General features: G+C 47.0%; 8 protein-coding genes and 1 non-coding gene across 9 annotated transcripts; 2 read left to right on the top strand and 7 right to left on the bottom strand.

Annotated features, from left to right (window-relative positions):
* Positions 1 to 171: 171 nt before the first annotated feature.
* Positions 172 to 1,985, bottom strand: FOMMEDRAFT_150983 (uncharacterized protein; the record flags this gene model as incomplete). The annotated part of the gene is made up of 5 exons (XM_007262137.1): positions 172 to 193; positions 252 to 1,234; positions 1,292 to 1,740; positions 1,792 to 1,839; positions 1,931 to 1,985. The coding sequence occupies 5 exons, from the start codon at positions 1,983 to 1,985 to the stop codon at positions 172 to 174; spliced, it is 1,557 nt and encodes a 518-aa protein (XP_007262199.1).
* A 365-nt stretch (positions 1,986 to 2,350) lies between these two features.
* Positions 2,351 to 4,234, bottom strand: FOMMEDRAFT_164925 (uncharacterized protein; the record flags this gene model as incomplete). The annotated part of the gene is made up of 4 exons (XM_007262136.1): positions 3,737 to 4,234; positions 2,711 to 3,682; positions 2,530 to 2,597; positions 2,351 to 2,474 (listed from the first exon to the last, which is right to left on the bottom strand). Exons 1-4 carry the CDS (start codon positions 4,034 to 4,036, stop codon positions 2,351 to 2,353), a joined length of 1,464 nt encoding a protein of 487 aa, XP_007262198.1. The 5' UTR covers positions 4,037 to 4,234.
* A 595-nt stretch (positions 4,235 to 4,829) lies between these two features.
* Positions 4,830 to 6,513, bottom strand: FOMMEDRAFT_25383 (uncharacterized protein; the record flags this gene model as incomplete). Its single annotated transcript, XM_007262135.1, has 3 exons — positions 4,830 to 5,004; positions 5,214 to 6,157; positions 6,214 to 6,513. 3 exons carry the CDS (start codon positions 6,511 to 6,513, stop codon positions 4,830 to 4,832), a joined length of 1,419 nt encoding a protein of 472 aa, XP_007262197.1.
* A 615-nt stretch (positions 6,514 to 7,128) lies between these two features.
* Positions 7,129 to 7,751, top strand: FOMMEDRAFT_150980 (uncharacterized protein; the record flags this gene model as incomplete). The annotated part of the gene is made up of 2 exons (XM_007262134.1): positions 7,129 to 7,189; positions 7,447 to 7,751. 2 exons carry the CDS (start codon positions 7,129 to 7,131, stop codon positions 7,749 to 7,751), a joined length of 366 nt encoding a protein of 121 aa, XP_007262196.1.
* A 276-nt stretch (positions 7,752 to 8,027) lies between these two features.
* On the bottom strand, positions 8,028 to 9,688 carry FOMMEDRAFT_150979 (uncharacterized protein; the record flags this gene model as incomplete). Its single annotated transcript, XM_007262133.1, has 4 exons — positions 8,028 to 8,271; positions 8,326 to 8,358; positions 8,411 to 9,339; positions 9,395 to 9,688. The coding sequence occupies 4 exons, from the start codon at positions 9,686 to 9,688 to the stop codon at positions 8,028 to 8,030; spliced, it is 1,500 nt and encodes a 499-aa protein (XP_007262195.1).
* Positions 9,689 to 10,549: 861 nt separating this feature from the next.
* Positions 10,550 to 12,888, bottom strand: FOMMEDRAFT_16688 (uncharacterized protein). The gene is made up of 2 exons (XM_007262132.1): positions 12,122 to 12,888; positions 10,550 to 11,061 (listed from the first exon to the last, which is right to left on the bottom strand). The coding sequence occupies exon 1, from the start codon at positions 12,821 to 12,823 to the stop codon at positions 12,575 to 12,577; it is 249 nt and encodes an 82-aa protein (XP_007262194.1). The 5' UTR covers positions 12,824 to 12,888; the 3' UTR covers positions 10,550 to 11,061; positions 12,122 to 12,574.
* Positions 12,889 to 13,900: 1,012 nt separating this feature from the next.
* Positions 13,901 to 13,992, bottom strand: FOMMEDRAFT_t1. The gene has a single exon. It is a non-coding gene; the product is annotated as a tRNA-Thr (tRNA).
* A 2,145-nt stretch (positions 13,993 to 16,137) lies between these two features.
* FOMMEDRAFT_138179 (uncharacterized protein) lies at positions 16,138 to 16,803 on the top strand. Its single transcript, XM_007262131.1, has 3 exons — positions 16,138 to 16,212; positions 16,273 to 16,516; positions 16,588 to 16,803. The coding sequence occupies exons 1-2, from the start codon at positions 16,144 to 16,146 to the stop codon at positions 16,429 to 16,431; spliced, it is 228 nt and encodes a 75-aa protein (XP_007262193.1). The 5' UTR covers positions 16,138 to 16,143; the 3' UTR covers positions 16,432 to 16,516; positions 16,588 to 16,803.
* A 271-nt stretch (positions 16,804 to 17,074) lies between these two features.
* FOMMEDRAFT_75011 (uncharacterized protein) lies at positions 17,075 to 18,491 on the bottom strand (the record flags this gene model as incomplete). Its single annotated transcript, XM_007262130.1, has 3 exons — positions 17,075 to 17,480; positions 17,539 to 18,275; positions 18,327 to 18,491. 3 exons carry the CDS (start codon positions 18,489 to 18,491, stop codon positions 17,075 to 17,077), a joined length of 1,308 nt encoding a protein of 435 aa, XP_007262192.1.
* Positions 18,492 to 19,275: the final 784 nt, after the last annotated feature.

The raw sequence follows: 19,275 nt of genomic DNA, 5'->3' as shown, positions 1-19,275 counted from the left end.
AGGGCGGGAACTGTACTCGCGGATGTTGTTCTAGCTGGGCGTCGTCGTCCGTTGTGGGCTCTCGACGTGCAAGTATCGCAGGGATGCATCCCGAAGGATGAAATATTGTACAGAAGTGAGTGGGAATAGAGAGGAAAGAAAGATGGAGAAAACGTAAAACGGTATGAAACATCATTGAATTTCTGATATAAACCTGATAGAGCATTGTCAGCCGGCACGGTCATTGAAGACGGCGTGTATGTAGCACGTACCTTCGTAAGTCAATTCTTCTGTCTCCCTTATTCCTATCCTGGAAAGCCGAGTTCTCGGGACACACTTTGGCTCGCTGCTTCCTTCGCGACAATGCGTCGTCGATTGCAGCGAAGAACCTCGCTGCGCTGGCCTCTTCTTCTGCTGTCAAAGGAGGAGGGGCTGGCGTGGGCTCCCTTTCGATGACTTGACGAAACAAGTCAAAGGAGGAGGAGGAGGAGAAAGATTCCGTGGAAGAGGACGAGGACAAAGAATATAGAGGTGGGTAGAGGGAGGGGTCTGGGCTCCCTCGAGTAGACGGAGCGTAGACAGATCCGTCGTCTCCGTCATGCATCTCGTCGTCGGCCTCGTAGCCGGAATACTCAGATGCGTTATACGAGTGCCTGTTTTCGCCGGCGTTGTCTTCGTAATGGCTAGATTGATTGTCGAATCGTAAATCGAAGCTGTGGTTAATTCCCTCTTCATACTGTTCGACGTCATCGACGTTGTTCGAGCCCCCAGGCCACTCCCCGTCCCACCACTTGCTAAGCAAGTCCCCTTCTTCGTAATGATCGAGAGGACTTGTGCCATATTCCATCTGGTCCCAGACGGTTGCTTCGTTCTTGGGAGGCAATGATGGGCTGGCACCAGCGAGAGGTACAACCTCTTGCGCTGGAGTCGTGTGCACGAACGACGACATCCAAATGGCTGGGTGCGGGCTGTCTCTCCAAACAGTGTGCCCCTCTAAGTACTCTGGAAATTGCTCCAGGAGTTCCTGGGAGATGCGGGCCAACTGGTCATCATATTGCGAGGACGCGAGTGATCTGTGTTGACCTCCACACGGAATGAAACCGTGCTCTCGTGAATATTGCCATTTTGCCTTGGTCGCATCACGAAAAGTCCAGTTGCCGTTCGGTGACTTTTCCCCCTCCGTGAGACGCGTAGACAACGCCTCGTACGCCGCTTCACTCTTGATGAACTTGGCACAGTCCGTGGTTTGCGCCATCTGAAGCCATGAATGTAAGTGATTATAGCCACACGTGCACGAAAGAGAAATACGAACCTCTTCGAAGCACTGGAGCGCTTCTCTATGCGCGGGAACGCGCCTCGGACGCGGATGACGCAGCTTAGAAGAGTATGCCTCGTTTACGGCTGGTTTAACGGCGCGTGGTTTTTTAATGGGTCGTTGAATTGGTGCTGGAGCGGGGCGCGGGTTCTCCGCGAAGTCCAGGAAGTCGAACATTGACATATGTTCGAATCCTTCGAGGATGGGCTCTTCGTCCTCGAACGGGTTGAAGTTGAACTTGGGCGGCTGCGGTTGCGGCTTCGCGTAAGCCGCTTTCAGGTATTCGAGAGAGACCATGAATTTTAGAGATGCGTTGAGAGGTATGCGGGTTGGATGAGGATGAGGATGAGATGTGAGGAAGTGAATATGCAGGGGTGTGTGGTTAAATTGAAAGTCGGGGGATGGTAATGGTAATGGTTCAAGAATAAGACGCGGGTGGGTCACGTCTTTATATGGCAAACAAATTCCTCGTGGCCTCTATCGATTGAGCCACGAACCTCGTTCACGTTGGTGAGTAGCGATCGATGCACCTGAAGCCCGAGAAGCTTGATAATTAAACAACAGATAATGGGGTTACCTATTAGTTATGCATACTTTGTTGGGTATGTGTTCCTTGCCTGGGTGGTTGCTACTAACTCATACTGAGTCCGCTTTCGACGCTAATGAATCTCACCAGCCAGTGCTTGGACATCTTTCTAGCGAATGGTAAGCACATGTTCTATGGTAAACGTGTACTCGCGCTGATTCATCGCTTTATGGAATCCTTACGAGACTCATTCTAGTGTACTATTACCCAACAACTATTTGTGAGTGTAAATACTTTCCGAGTCTTTAAATTAATGCTCGGATAAACATTTTATCGCCGCAGGAGAACCGATCCCAATCGTTTGCTCCTCGACGAGAATAGATAGGTAAGTCGAGGGTCAAGATACTATACAAAGTCCTTTCAAATAATTAAATAAAGCAAATAAAAGGTAAAATAGATAAATCGCAAGGACGGAGTAAATCGCTAAAAGGAGAGGGAGGAACGAGACAGGTAAAGACTAACTTACAAATTTATGTCCAAAGGCTAGGAACACGGAAGTCGACGGCCTCCGTAACCCATGAGCAGTCGGACCCAGTAGAAACATTGTGTCCGGCGTTGTCGTTCGTTATGCCGCCTAAACGTGCAGGCATCGCGCTGATGGGAACCCAAAGCGCGTGATGTTATCCTCCTGGAATTTGTACAACGTCACGCCGAAGCGAAGGGTGAGGAGAGGAAAGAGAAACGGTAAGAAGCGTCAATTCGGTTTGTCTTCGAAACCTGATACAACGATGTCAGCGTCATCCTGGAAAATAGTATTTATGCAAGGTCCACCTTTCATAATCAATTATATGCTTCTCTTAACCTTGGAGCGTTATATTACCCGACTATACCTCGAGTCGAATTGCCAGACGCGACATCGTTTGGCAGATAGGGTCGACGAGTCTTGCTGCATTATCAGAAATGACGTCTGACTGCGTCCAATCTGTAAGTGGTGAAAATTCCCACTCGGCGTCTTCAGAGGATCCAGAATAGCTAGAGGGAGCCAAACTCGAGGGAGAAGGGGATGAGGAGTAAGTGAGAGACCCTGTTGATGGATAGGGACATGGGAATACGAATGGGTTTGGACTAGCGCGAGGAGACGGGGCGTACACGGAACCATCTTCTGCGCCGAAAGTGTCGTCGTCTGCATCGTATCCAAAATGCTCGGAACCTGTATAGTTCTCACATTCCTCGTATTCGTCATCCTCGTCCGAATATGATTCATCATCGATTAGTTCACAGAAGTTGTGGCCATTGCCTTCTTCGTACCGTCCGACGTCGTCAAAATCGCTTGAGTGTTCGGTCCACGAGTAGTTTGGGAAGTCCTCCTCGTAGTAGTCGAGTGGACCGGCTCCACTACTATGAACGAGATTAGCTCCAAAGCTCTGCCCGACTGCACTGGCTGCCCTGTTTTGGAAGGGCAATGGTGGGGAGGGGCTAGATGGAGGCACAACCTTCCGAATTGTCGCGCTCGTCAGCACAAAGGATGGTCTCGGGAGGTCTTCAGGACGTGGTCCGTAACCCCAGAGTGCTTGACGCTTTGCATGGTCTGGGAAGTTATCCAAGAAGCTCGGAGAGATACAGGCCAGGCCTTCCGAGGAGTTCATGGACGCTTGCTGTGTTTGAACTTTCTCCTCCGGAGGGAAGAATACTCGTTCGCGTTTACGTCGCGGAGTGAACTCAGCAGCGTCGAACGAAGCCCACTTAGCCCGCTCGGCGGCGGCTTCTTCCTCCGTAAGGCGCCTAAATACAGGTCCGCGGAATGGCTCCTTCGCTCCTTTGCTATTGGCAACGAACTCGGCGCAGTCTATTCTCTGTGCCATCTAAGGCCAAAAGTGTCAGTGAATAGCCGCATAAGTACTCGAGGAAACGCAAACCTCTTCAAAGCACGCAAGCGCATCTATATGAGCGGGAATGCGTCTCGGACGCGGATGGTGGAGCTTAACAGAGCTTGTCTCATCACTGGTTGGTTGAACAGCTGGTGGTTTAACAACGACTGGCTTGTTAGTGGGCGGAACTGGGGCAGGACGCGGCGCCTCTCCCAACTCCAAGAAGTCGAGCATCGTCATGTATTGAATTTCGTCGAAGCTTGACTCCTCATTTCCGAATGGGTTGAGCCTGAAGGTGCTTTGCTGCACCTTCTCTCGAGCCGCCTTTAAGAACGCGAAAGAGTCCATGTTTCAAAGCAGTGCTGAAAGGTATGAGTGTTCTGGGGGGAGGGGGGGAAGTTATGGGAGGATGTGTACGCGAGTATGGATGGAGGCAGAGAGTGGTTTAGTTGGTGGGCAGGTGATAGTAGTGGTGCGAGTTTAAGGTACGGGTGCGTCTCGCACCGCGTCTTAACTTCGCACCTGCGGCCTCTGTCGATCGAGCCACGAACCTCACTCGAAGTTGGTAAGTGGTGACCAAAGCGCACACTCCGGGATAGACCGGCGATTAGGCATCAGATAATGGGCTAGGCATGAAATTTACGTACTTCCCCTACCTTGCAATTCTTATCTTCAATCGTATGTATTTGAGCTGGATTTTAATGTTGGTCCCGCCTCTGGATTTTGGACTTCAAAGCTCATCACTCGGTTCGATTGGCACTTATATCTGTCCATTACTCAAGCTCAACATATAGGGCATTCAGGTCAAAGAGATGTAAGCGCATTCTTTATTCCAAACTGTTTCTCAGTCTCGCTAACGACTGAATATTTTACGAGATTCGACTTGTGTATAACAAGCTATCGATTACCTTCTGTCAAGTTTTTTTCTGCGACTTGAAACAGTAATCGGACAATTTTATGACCACAAGTGGCCCAAGTCCACACATCTGCCTCGCGACGCGACGCAAAATAGATGGGTGAGCCATGAGCCAAATATATTGCACAGAGTCCATTCAAATAACTAAAGTAAAAGGAAGACACGAGAGTAATAAAATCGCGAAGAAATAAACGCTACGATGAGAGGAAGGTAGACATGTAAAGACTATACTGCAAATATGTACTTGAGGACTAAAAGCCCTGGAAGTCGACAGCCTTCGTAATGTATGAGGCGGCCGGACCGACAGCTGGACCCGGGGGTAATACCGCGCCCGGGTGTTGTCGTCCATGACGGGCCCTCAATGTCGAGGCGTCGCAGTGATGAGACCGCAAAGGGCGTGCTATTTTACAAAGTCCAGGGGGAATAGATAGGCGGGGAAGAGAACAAGAGGGAAAGCGAAACGGTATGAAATAACAATTCAGTTTGTCTTTGAAGTCTGTCTTAACGTTGTCAGTTCCTCACTCGAAATGAAGAGTGTGCGATTAATACCTTTCGTGGGTCAGTTCTCCGGCCTCTCCCATCCTGGAGCATCTAATTAGCCGACTATACCCTGGCCCGGGTCGCCATACCCAACATGGCGTAGCAGTTGGCATTGAGGAGCCTCGTCGCTTCGTTAGAAGCTTCTTCCGAGTCCGTCCATTCTGTGGACGGAGGAAGCGTTCGCTGACCTCTTCAGAAGATCCAGAGTATACAGAACGTTGGCAATCAGTCAGAGACGGGGACGAAGAGTAGGTCAGAGATCCAGTTGACGAATATGGACACGGGAATAGGAATGGGTTCGGGCTGGCGCGAGAAGAGGGCGCGTATACAGAACCATCCCCATCGCCAAAGGTATCATCATCCGCATCATAACCTGAGAAATCAGATGCTGTACAATACTCCTTGTACTCGCTGTCTTCGCACTCCTGCACAGATGATTGTTCGTCGAATGATTTGGTGAAGTAGTGGCCATTGTCCTCTTCCAGTTGTTCGACGTCGTCGAAGTCGCTGTCGTGCTCCGACCACGAGTAGTTGGGGTAATCATCCTCACAATAGTCCAGCGGGCCCGCTTCATGGCCCTCCTGGACAGCATTATCGACCTTGCTCTGGAAAGGCAAGGGTGGCGTGGGGCTGGTAGGAGGTACGACCCGACGAATGGTCGCACTCGTCAAAACGAAGGACGACTTCGGAAGGTCTTCGGGTCGTGGTCCGTGTCCCCAAAGCATCTGTCGCTTCGCGTGCTCCGGGAAATGGTCCAGGAAGCTCGGCGAAATGCAGGCAAGACCTTCTGATGTGCTCCCTGATGCCGGTTGCGCGCTAAGTTCTTCGGGCATGAAGAACACGCGTTCGCGTTTTTGTTGCCAGTTGGGTTTCGTCGCCTTAGACATAGCCCATTTAACCCGCCGTGCGGCTTCCTCTTCCTCCGTAAGAGGCCTGAAGACGGGCTCGCGTACCGGCTTCTTCACGCCTTTTCCATTCGCAACAAACTCGGCACAGTCCATAGTCTGTGCCATCTAAAGCCACAACGGTAAGTGAATAGCCACATAGTGATTGAAGTTTGAACGCCAACCTCCTCGAAGCGCGCAAGTGCTTCTATATGCGCGGGGACGCGGCGAGGACGCGGGTGGTGCAACTCAATAAAGCCCAACCGAGGGCTCGGAAGACCAGGTGGCCTAATAGGTGTTTGTTTCTTTGTAGGCGGCCCAATGGGCGCGGGTAAGGGGAATGAGTCTTCGTCCAAGAACTTGAACATGGACATGTGCGGATACCCGTCGAGGATGTCCTCCTCATCCCCGAACGGGTTGGATTTGGAGGTGCTTGGCTGCTGCTGCTTTATGCGAGCCGCCTTAAGGTACTCGAGAGAGACCATGGATAAGGGATGTGGTATGCGGTATGAGTAATGGTGGAGTGGATATGAGAATATGGAGGTGGATGGGAGTGGGAATGGAGATTAGTTGTGGTGGAAGCTAGGTGATGGTAGTGGTCCGGGTTCAAGATGAAGACGCGTCTTGCGGTAGCCCCAGGCTCTTTAAATGTCAACCGTTGTGGCCCTATCGAGCCACGAGTATTCTTTAGTATCGATCGGTAGTAGCTAAAAAGTGCGCGTCGCCGGGAATGGCTAACGTTTATCACACCTAATAACGGGGAGTACATCGACGACGAAAGACCACTGAAGTATCAAAAGAGGTTATCTTAATCGCTGGTATGGAATTCTCGCGAATCGCGAAGAGTTGTTCTACGAACTCCCTCTTGCACTTTTTGGACAAATGTTACGCTGTCTTTTATTCAATAACAAGTAAAACGTTGAAAATCTCATCTTCTGCTAACAACTAATATGGTGTAAGCTGCGTTTTCCATCGGTGTTTCTGTGTATAATGTATGTGTCTGCGTCTGCGGCAGATGTGATTCATGTGAATGCTTCAAGTTACAATATAGGCACGTTATCCTCGGTTGTGGGATGATAACTCTGTCCATATAATTGGAAATGCGACAATGGTACATTCTTTCGGCACTCTTATGGGCGAATAATTGTTTCCGAGGGCGATGTACGCGACTCTTGCAGTTCCGTAGCATAATTGCATTTTCCGAAAATTACTTGAACTTGAAAGATGAGTAACAAATCTATCGATTCCAAATTGGGCGGCAGTAATACCCAAATTAGGAAAGCTAATCGAAACTCTCGCATGTTCGTATCTCTTTCCTTATGTCTTTGTCCTCTCCTGTCTGTCATCGCCCAAAATACGCAGTCTCATCCAATCTCTCTCTCATTCTGACATGTAAATTGTGCTCTGCATTGACTCAGCCGCACCTGCTAGCTCACCCGTATACACTTCGACTGACATCAACGTACACGGTACAACAAATTCTCGTCAATTCCATCTTCAGTCTTATGCCTTTGAGCTGGATTTCATGTTGGTCTTGCCTATGGCTCCTGACTCCCAAGTCCCACCCATCGGGTCGATGGGCGGTAATACTCTAGCTCTGTCGTTTACCCATCCCCAAAATGCAAGACGTTCGAGTCAAAGACAAGTGGGTCGATCATCTATGCCAGGATATTCCTCGCGTCCGCTAATCGAAGGATTTTACGGGGAACGACCTGTGTATTAACAGCCTATCGATTATTTTCTGTCAATCCCTTTTTATAACCCGAAACGGAACTCAGACAATTTTTATTATTGCAAGTAGCCCAAGTCCACACGTCTACTTCGTGACGCGATACAAAATAGATTGGTGAGCCATGAGCCAATATATTACACGCAGAGCACTAAATAACTAAAATAAAAGGAGGAAACAAGAATAAATAAAATCGCGAAGAAAGAAAACGCCATGATGAGAGGAAACGAGACAGGTACAGATTATACTACAAATAGATGTACTTGAGGACTAAGAGCCCAGAAGTCGACGGCCTTCGTTATGCATGAGGCGGCCGGACCGGCAGCTGGAACAAGGGGTAATACCGCGCCTGGGTGTTGTCGTCCATGATGGGCCCTCGATGTCGAGGCGTCGCAGTGATGAGATCGCAAATGGCGAGTTATTGTACATATTCCCAGAGGAATAGAAAAGAGGAAAAGAGAACAAGAGGGAAAGCGAAATGGTATGAAATAGCAATTCAGTTTGTTCTTGATATCTGACTTGACGTTGTCAGCTCTTTACTTGAAAATTAAGAGTATACAAGGCGTACCTTTCGTGAGTCAGTTCTCCGGCCTCTTCCATCCTGGGGTGCCTGGTTAGCTGACTATGCCCTGGCACGGGTCGCCAGACCCGACATGGCGTAGCAATTGGGATCGAGGAGCCTTGTTGCTCCATTGGAGACTTCCTCAGACTCCGACCATTCTGTGGACGGTGATAGCTCTTGCTCAACTTCTTCGGAGGATCCAGAGTATACAGGGAGTTCGCAATCCGTGGGAGATGGGGATGAAGAGTAGGTGAGTGACCCGGTGGATGAATATGGGCACGGGAAGACGAATGGATTAGGGCTCGCCCGCGCAGATGCGGCGTACACAGAACCATCCTCGTCGCCAAAGGTATCGTCATCTGCAGCGTAGCCTGAATATTCAGACGCCGTGCAGTACTCATCGTACTCGTGGTCTCTGTACTCATGCACAGAGGATTGTTCATCGAATGATTTTCGGAAGATGTGGCTATTGTCCTCTTCCAGTTGTTCGACGTCGTCGAAGTCGCTGTCGTGCTCCGACCACGAGTAGTTGGGGTAATCATCCTCATAATAATCGAGCGGTCCAGCTCCAGAGCCCTCCTGGGCTGCATTATCGGTCTTGCTCTGGAATGGCAGGGGTGGAGTAGGACTGGTATTGGGTACAACCTGACGAATGCTAGCACTCGTCAAAACGAAGGACGGCTTCGGAAGGTCTTCGGGATGTGGCCCATGTCCCAAAAGCGTCTGACTCGCTGCGTACCCCGGGAAATTGTCTAGGAAACTGGGGGAAATACAGGTCAGACCTTTCGAGGTATTTTCGTGCGCCAATTGCATCTGGAGTTTCTCCTCGGGCGTGAAGAACACGCGTTCACGTTTCACTTCTTGTTGATCGGGCTTCGTCGCCTTAATCATAGCCCACTTAGCTCGCGCCGCAGCTTGCTCTTCCTTTGTGAGAGGTTTGAAGGCAGGTTCGCGTGCTGCCGGCTTCTTCATGCCTTTTCCGTTCGCAACAAACTCGGCACAGTCCATCGTCTGCGCCATCTAAAGCCACAACTGTAAGTGAGCAGCCACATAGTGATTGAAGGTGAACACGAACCTCTTCAAAGCGCGCAAGCGCTTCTATATGTGCGGGCACGTCGCGAGGACGCGGACGGTGCAGCTCGACAAAATCCAACCAAGGACTCCGAAGACCGGGTGGTCTAACAGGTACTGAGTTCTTTTTAGGTGGTCCAATGGGCGCGGGTAAAGGAGGCAAGTCTTCGTCCAGAAACTTGAACATGGACATGTGCGGATACCCGTCAAGGATGCCCTCATCCCCGAATAGGTCGAACTTGGAGGTGCGTAGCTGCTGCTTTATGCGAGCCGCTCTGAGGTACTCGATAGAGACCATGGATAAGGGATGTGGTATGCGGTATGAGTAATGGAGGAGTGGATATGGGAATATGGAGTTGGATGGGAGCGGGAATGGAGATTGGTTGTGGTTGAAGGTAGGCGATTTTAATGGTCTGGGTTCAAGAGGGAGACGCGTTTTGCGGTAGCTCCAGGCTCTTTAAATGTCAACCGTTGTGGCCCCATCAAGCCACGACTATTTTTTGGTGTCGATTGGTAGTAACCAAAAAGTGCGCGACGTCGGGAATGGCTAACGTTTATCACAACTAATAAGGGGGCGGTACATTGACGACAAAAGGCCGTTGAAGTATCTCAAGAGGTCATCTTAATTGCTGGTATGGAATTCTCGCGAATTGCGAAGAGTTGTTCTAAGAACTTCCTCTTGCTTTTTTTTCTGGGCAAATGTTACCCTGTCTTAAAATAAAACGTCAAAGGTATTATCTCCTGCTGCAACTATGGATAGTAGGATGATGGAAGCTGCATTTTCCGTCAGTGCTATGATGTCTGTGTCTGTGCCTGCAGTGAATATGAATGCTTCCCTTTACAACAATAAGCGCGTTTCTATTAGTGCTTGCCCTTTCTACCATGAGATGATAACTCTATTTATTTCATTAGAATGCGATAGTAGCACATTTTTTGGCACTCCTATGGCCGAATAATTATGTTCAAAGTCGATGTACACGACTCTTGCTGTTCCTCGACCTGAAATATGAGTTTGGAACTTATCGATTCCCAATTAGGCGCCGGAAATACCCAAATCAGGAAAGCTAATCGATTGCAGCATGTTCGTTTCTCTTCCTCTCGTTCCTTTGTGTCCTCTTGGCTGTAATCGCTCAAATAGGCAGTCTCAGCCTGCATCCCTCTCATTCTGACATGTGAACTGAGCTCTGCTCCGATGCAGCCGTACTCTCCAGACCATCCATTTGAGCATCCGACTGACGACGACAGACGACAAATTCTCGTCCATCTCTTGCTCGCTGAAGAGTGGCATCAGCGGCTATCCATAGGCAGCTAGCTATCACCGTATTTGACACAGGGAATGTGGAAAAGGTATGATGTCCGATCACCATAATCACTTCGTTTGGGGTCTTGCTGTGGTCTGCGTCGATCTAAAATCAACCAGTTTTCTTTCTTCCCACTGCGTCACGAATCTGTGATAAGCTCTCACACTTTTGATCATACTTCCAAAGAACTTTCAGGAAATGGATCAAATTTCATTGGAGCGGCGTTAAGATCGCTTTACTTCGTTATCAATGTGTCTTTTGCCTTTGTGCAACTGAGCAAGTCTCTCTCACAGCTAAGAACGGGATTTATGACTGCAAACGGTCCCGAGCCTACTGGACTGCTTCACTTCGCGAAGCAGTCAAATAAGCCCAGGTGGGTATCTATTTGCGGATTTTAATAACAAAGTTGAATGGGTATACCGGGTATCGTAAAGGAAGTGGTTGAAGGAGTAAAATGTAGCGGGGGAGGGCTATTTTACATGGTATGCGCGCGTGCTGATTCGATCGTGAATGCGTATGCGGTAGGCCTTTATTTGACTGGCCTTGGCACGAAGCGGTCGGGCTGGCGCTGCCTCTGCACTGTGTGCAAATCGGGCCCAACGTCAGTGCGTGCCCGAGCGTCTTCGTCGAACGCGTGCATCGATACGTCGTGGCAGATAAGCACAGCGGTGATGGTGTTGTACAAGAGTAGAGAGGAGTAGGAGTAGGGATGGAATGAGAACGAGAAGATGGAAAGTGAAACGGTATGGGTTATATACACGATTTAACTTGAATTCTAACATGAAAACTTTAGTATCGACTTTTCATAACTCGTGCTTGTAAGACATACCTTTCGTAAGTCGGATTTCCAGCATCTCCTGTTCCTGGAGCGCTTGTTTCTTCAACTATATGATGGTGCGAGATGCACGCTGCAACGCCTGCTTGACAGCAGCTATAAACTTGACACCGTCGATTGACATGCCTGCATCCCAGAGCAATTGCAGCCCTGGCTGTGACTTGAAGGCGGTAAAAAAGTCTGCTTGGGTATCGCAGGCCTCAGAGTTGACTGCCGTCATAGAGTCGCCCGGAGATGCATATGTGATGGACGTAGGTGACTCAAAAGACGAAGCAGGAGATGAGAATTCGAGCGTTTCCGGGCTTGCGCGTGCAGACCGTACTCGGATAGGAGCGTCATCGTCGCTGAAATAGCCATCGCCAGCATCGTACTCCGATGCCGTGTAGTATCCCTCGTCCCCATCTTCGTCCTCTGCAGCGTCGCAGAACTGCTCGTCGAATACATCGGAAATTTCATGGCCATTGTCATTTTCCATGTGCTCAACGGCAAAATCGACAGAGACGTAAGACAACGAGTCATCGCCTAGTTCCTCCCAATCGCACTTCTTCTCTTCGTTATTGCAACCTTTATCCCCATGTTCTTTCATGTAATTCTCAAGAGTTGCCGGGACTGAACTGGCACCTGGTGCGATCCTCTGCATCGTTCCCCTAATGAGAGCGAAGGTCGGCCTAGGGGGACCGTCTGGACGTGGGCCATGGCCCCAAGCATTACGATGCTCCGTGTACTTGGGGAAATGACCCGTTAGACAGGGATTGACACATGCAATGCCACTAGAGGCACGCGGTGCAGCTGGATACGGTTGAGATGTCTGTGTGGCCAGTGGAAATAACGGCTACTTACGATACCCGTCTCCTCCACGAACTGGACGTCCAATGACACGGTCTTTCATTTGAAGCTTGCTCTCCTCATCCGGGCGGAGTGCATCCGGATTTGGACGGCGCGGTATTGCCGTTAGAAAGGCAGTCACGTCCGCGGCAGGCTCATCACAATCCATGTCCTGCGCGATCTGGAGTGAAGTGGTAAGTAATTATGTGGAAAAGCACGGTAGTTATGCACGAACTTGCTCAAACCGCGCCAGCGCCTCCATATGCGCGAATCGCCTCAACGGGCGGGGATGGTGCAACTTTACTGAAGCCTGTACGAAGAGGGGTACGGCTGCAAGACTAGCGTACTTAGCCATGTACTGCTGGTTATGGCAGCCTGGAAACTGATGCACAAGACCGGACGGGTCGAATTTGTACGGCCGTGGTTGAACAGGTCCACACGCGATCCTCAGAAACTCGAGACCGGTGACCATGTTTGAGAAATGATGGGAGGAAGAGAGAGAGGATACGGATGTGGGTGAGGATGGGGATGGGGATGGGGATGGGGATGGGGATGGGGATGGGGATGGGGATGGGGATGGGGATGGGGATGTGGGTGAGGATGAGGATGTGGATGTGGATGTGGGTGAGGACGTGGGTGTGGGTGTGGGTGTGGGTGTAGGTTTGGATGTGGATGTGGATGCGGTTTAAGAGTGGATTTGCTAGAGTGTAAGCGGAGATGGTAGAAGAAAGAGGTTAAGAGGTACGCGTAGTTCTGAGCGTCTTAATGCTTAAATGACTTCTGTGAAGCCTAAGCAATTGCGGCCTTTAATAATACGGCCACACCGCCTTTAAACATGGTGGTGGTGGCCAGAGCGTGTTGGACACTGTAAGGATAAGCGATATACTACTTTCTTCGTCCATAATAGGTAATCAGTATAATATCTACAAAGGACAAATTTACAAACGTATTCAAGTTCATCCCAACCAAGACACAGATGACTTACAAAGGGACAATAATGAAGGAAATATTGTTAACTGTGGCCTCTCCTCACATTGTATGAGGCATGTCAAGGCGATGAGCCCCCTTTCTACACTTCCTATTTTCAATAGTTCATAGTTTGTCCGGTACCTGTGCCATCCTGTGCTACTTAATTGCTAGGACATGAGGTGGGCCTCAGCCAAAAGTACCTGCACATGATCACATCAACACGAGGCGACCGTTTATGGAAATCGTGAAGCGCAATCAAGGTAGTCCCAAGAGCCATAGCTCGGCGTCTATTGATCAATTAAGCTGATTCTAAAGCTCTAGCGGTCTTTTCCAATTGAAAGCTAATGAAAAGGAAAACAAAACGGAACACATCTTGCAGAAGCGGGTTTTCAGCGAATAGTTTACTTTGTAAGATTCTAAATGGTACTGTGCAACAGTACATCCAATGCCTCCATGTCCAAGTCTCTGTTTTTTAATTCGAAGTTAAACAAAACCTTTCTTGGAAAAGAGGTGAAGAGCACTTTCGAAAGCTTTTGGCAAGCTAAAAGAAGTGTTAAGCAAGTTAAATTTAAAAAATCATTGCCACGTGACTGGATCGAACAATCGACCTCACCATAACTGAACGCTATAATTCAGTACGAGTGGCGCGCTCTACCACTGAGCTAACGCGGCTGACTAACAGCATACAGTGTACTACTTTACAGATACTCCTCTTATATACATTGTTACAAACACTGGTCACTTGAGCTTGTATGACCTTGTCAGGCAGTATTGTAAAGTAATTTGCCCTGCTGCAGCATACCTTGGCAATCATCCATGTGCTAATGAGAGTATTACATTAATAAACATAAATTACTAGTAATACTTTATAATGTTAAACATACTAGATCAAAGCTTTACAATTAATATTAAGACTGTTTTGGTTATATTAGTAGTATTAGGGTCAGCCTGGAAACAAATTGAATTAGTATAGTTCTTTCCAGCCCTTTATGTCTCTAACAGCTAGTCTATAAGCTTAAGTTAACTAACTATTACTTGTCCTACTTATATAGATCTTAAATAATAATTAAGTTAATAGTAAACTGTAATTAAAAGTACTACTAGTAGGGAATAGCTTACTAAATTACAGGGATCTGCTTTGTAAGACTCTTTTAGGCCTTAAGGATCTTAAACTTACTAAGTAAGTCACTTATAATACAAACTGTAATTATCTTACTAGTAGTACATATAGAGACATTCAAATAGGACAGTATTGAGTTACTAAACACTGTATACTGAAAGTCACTATAAAAACTCTTTGTATCTACCTCTATAAAAATAACAACATTATAAAGGTATCTTGTATTATCTCTCTTAGAAACAATGTATTAATAGTATATCTTCTTTCCTTCCTTCTAAGCTAATTGAAAGGGAAATTCATATATGGTTGAGTCTCAAACATCCAAATATTCTTCTACTAGTAGGCTACATAATAGATGACTATAACCTTCTAGTACTTGTATCTGAATTTATAGTAAACAGAACAGTTCTAAAATACATACAAGTACACTCTAAGTGTAATATTATTCAAATGGTAATTTTCTCTCATGATTTAGTACACATTCTATTAATACACATATTATTACAGGCTCTAGGTAAGGTACACAAAAGTTAAACTTGACAAGTAGTATAATATATGTAATCAAACCCTAACTTCCTTTCCTGGCTCACAGACTAGTAACAAAACTCATCCTACTATAAAGCAAAAATTAATAATGTAAGACTACAGAAATGTAGCAGATACAATTCTCTATGTTTCTGTGGAACAGATTTTCAAAATTACAAAAAATGGAAAAGTTATAATAATCTCAACTTTTTCAATACTAAACAGCTTATTTCTATTTTACTTTCATTTGGTGAAGTAAAAGAAAAAATTGAATTTTTCTCAAGTAGATTTTGGCCACTAACAAATAATATAGCATGACTAATTATACTAAATATAGTATATTACAAATAAAATTACTAATTGTTTATTTATAATACAAATAGGATGTGTTAGTACTCAAAGCCTACTACTGAAATTTAGCTTCAGAACTTGAATAGAGCATCTTATAAGGCTCAAATCCTATGAATATATGTAATCTCTGTCACTTCTGAGCCTTTGTCCACAAGAGGCCTCTGGTGATGTTGGCCGCAGGGTCCTTCCATATCGGGTAAGCGAAGGTTGTGACTGTGACGTGACATGGCTTGTCGAATTTAACTTTTGTGTACCTTATAGCAGAGGGCATCTTATACCTTCACAGTGCAAAGGTGATCCACTCTGATATCAAGTCTGTAAGTGTCACTTTTTTATTATTGTGCAAATCTTTTTACAGGTGTGTAGCAAAAGTGTTTGTCATTCCTCAAAAGGTAAGTGTATTTGTAAGTGATTTGCATTGACTTATAAGACTGTCAGAGACACATTAAACCTTTGTCTTACATTTCTGGCATACATGAACACATTATACACACAAAAAACATGAAAAATACAAGCCATTTTGTGAAAATAATGTAAAATTCTGTATTTTTTTGTACTTCACAAAGCTTTGTCCTACATCTAATTTCTATGTATGGTATGCAAATCACTTACAAATACATCTACCTTTTAAGGAATGACGAAGACTTTTGCTACATACAGTAGCCACGATGCAGGATAACGTGCTGGTATCACCTAGTGGGGATCCTCTTATCTGTGACTTTGGAATCTCTCGGTTAATTACCGTATCGCACACAATGGGTGGGCAGTACATCCTAGCACACAGTAGCACGATAAGAGGCTCGGCAAGGTGGATGGCGCCTGACATCATGCCGAAAAGCGGTCGCGCAATGCATTCTGAGCAGTCAGATATATGGGCATTCGGTATGACCATTTACGTGAGCTCGAATGATTTTATATTCGTCGGACGTGTATACTAAATATTAAGCTTTCACCAGGAACTTTTGACGAGGAAGAGACCATATTACCATCTTGTCTGTGATCCACAAGTTATAACTTCTATTATCTGTGGCGAACTTCCTAGGAGACCCAATCATCACAGAGCTGGTGGGGAAAGTATGGCAATTTGTGGAGTATATGTGAGGCGTGTTGGTTAGCGGATCCGAATAAACGTCCATCAGCAGCTGGGATCGCTTCAATTCTCAAGGCGCTAAACACCTACACGATCCAGGGCGAATTGGAGTAAGAGTCAATTGTCTATCAAGTCAATGAACAACATTGAAACTGATCGTCTCTCGTAACTTTGGTTCCAGGCCAAATCCCAACCACGATGTGTATTCGCCTAATCCACCCAAACGTATGGAAACGTATGAATCATTTGAAGATATGGGAATTCGTACACGAAAGCTTGAAGGAAAGGGCAATAAATGCATTATTATGTAATTTACACATGGTTCTAGATACTTGTAACTTCGCTGTTAGGGTATTGGTAGATGTACTAATATTTCTTGCTAACCGTTATGTTAATTACAGCTATTAACGGATTATACCCTTAAGCAAATGTCTGCTTACATTTCGTGGTATCGAAGCGGACCTGGAAGCAAGGCACGGTCTGATGCTTCGTTAGGAGGGGACTATCCAACGCTTTAGAGATGTTTAGGCAAGAGTGGATTATGGTGTTCGGTGATGTTTCTATTTGACGCAGCCAGTGTGGAATTATATTGTAAATGTCCATGTGCGATACTATTTGTACAATGATCCTGAAGCAAAGTATGGTGACAACGTTCTTATTCGTTTTCATTACGTGGTCTTCTTGTCCGCGGATGAGGTTGAAGCGGCATTAGAGGTTCCTGCCTCTCTAGCCTTCAAACTCTCTTCGAAGCTTTCCCAGACAAACCTCCCCAAAGCCTCGCCGCCATACTCCCCATCATCGACAATCTTTGCTTTACTAGCAGCCTCCTTTTCGTCGTCAGGGATCTGATCACGATTCCGAAGGTCGATGCCAACGATAGAACAATCAGCATACAAAGCACCCGGCTTCAATGCTTCCTCGGATGGATGGTTATCTGCACTATCCTGATTCTCCTTAGCAGGTATAGATGCGAATTTGAATGGAGTTGGGAGAAAGAGTGCATGCAGTACGGATTGCACCGCATGTGAGGGCGCCTTTGCGAAAATGCGAAGAAGTGGCTGAAGTAAGAAGTACCTAGATAGATATACTCTTTAACCAGACGGGTACATATACAGAGCAAAACTGGCCTTACGTTAAGAATCCGAGGATCGAAGATTCAGACGTAGCCAGCTGGGCTCGCAGAAGTGGAGCCACAGTGTCCTGTCGACTGAATCCTGGAGAGACGGAAACAGCAACAATGTTGGACTTTTGTCTTTTATTGCTTGCAGCCGCATCAGCGGCCGTGTCGGGGTTAGGAGATGGAGCCTGAGGAAGTGCATCCAGTACGCGTTGAAGATGTCGCATGAGCACTACGCCACGAAGCGCACGAAAACTTTCACGTAGAAGTTGCGACCCTTCAATCGGTGGTGCGGTTGGGAACTTTGGTACAGCGGCAGCATAAAATGGATTGACGACGTTGATAATTCGGATGTCTCTTTCTGCTGGTGCGACAAGCAGGGTCGGAAGGAGCAAGGTTATCATCAAGAATGTGCTATCGCTTGCAGCGGATCGTCTCTCTTCACATGCAAGTCTTTCCTCCTTTGACAAAAAGAGGGGGCCCACGTGTCCGTATTCGTGTGCGAAGACGATTGCGTCAAGTCGGGTTTCCTTTCCCGTAAGGAATTTCGTGCAGAACTCCCGAGTAAATGGAAGAGAGAGGATGTCGCATTGCTCAACGAATATTTGTTCGTTTTTCGTTGTTTCTCGGACTGCCTCAACGATCAAGGTGACCTCGGGCGATTCAACTGGCAAATGGGTAAGAGTGATAATGTGCGCCCCTCTTCGTGCTAGCTCTTCCAAAAGCCTCGAACCGAAGGGCGTGAAACCACCCTTCCCACAATGTCAGAGGCCTTCTAATAAAGCCGAAAATAGCGCACTTACGGTCAAGAGGATGACCCGTCCATGAAGGTCACGATCTCTATTTGTAGTCCGTCCTTGAGCATAGGCACGGATAACGAAGATGATAATCAAAACAATGCCGATATGTACGAAGTACTGCTTCGGATAATATTTAGCTACCAGGTTGACCAAAACGGGAAGAGGCATGATCACAAGAAGTTTACAGTTAATTGAAAAAAGCGGTCCAAGGCAGACAAGTTATGGCAGCATGAAAAGTCTAGCAACTGCGGCACTCGAGTTTCAACTGTATAAAACAAAGTTGTTGCCAATCTGGTACTCGAGAAAGCGAGGAGAGGTAGCGAGACGATGGTCAAGAGAAAGGGTGAATTTATTCAATAATTGTGGAAACAAATGTCATCGTCACGCGCCACGTCATCCAAAGTTGAACAGGTCGCGACGCGTTCTCATTTTCCTACACTCATCATTTCATCGCCCATTGAACAGGATCGAGTCGATCTCATATGTGTATATTATACGCCATTGCTGGAAGATAACTGCTGTGTTGCCACTGGTGTTCTTGGTTTCAAGCTCCGTCAAAAGTCTCAACAAAGCTCAGCTAGACTTGCGCCTTCGTCCTACACATGTCCAACTAACAAGGCTTCTCGAATCTCTTTCCGCCACACGAGGCTGCCGTTCTCCCATCGATGATAATTGTTCTTGCCCGTCTGAAGCTAACTGTGATTGTAAAAAAAGCCGGTTGATTGATCTAGCAGCTTTTAATGGAGATCTTGCGTTACCGATCAGCCTTTGTATCACCATTTAACAATATTTTTACGCAAGAATCGCGAGTAAAACGCCCTTGGGCAACACTACTGGAGCTACTGGTTTGTTTACATACGGGAAATCTACCCTACGAATCATCGGAGTATTTAGCTGATTGTTAAGAGGGAGAACTTAAGGGGGGCACGCATAGACAAGGGGTGAGGTGACG

Source organism: Fomitiporia mediterranea (genome assembly GCF_000271605.1).
Source record: "Fomitiporia mediterranea MF3/22 unplaced genomic scaffold FOMMEscaffold_1, whole genome shotgun sequence".
In the NCBI taxonomy this organism is placed as follows: Eukaryota; Fungi; Basidiomycota; class Agaricomycetes; order Hymenochaetales; family Hymenochaetaceae; genus Fomitiporia; species Fomitiporia mediterranea.
Note: the sequence above shows the minus strand (reverse complement) of the source record. Positions and strands in the feature narration are given on the sequence as shown.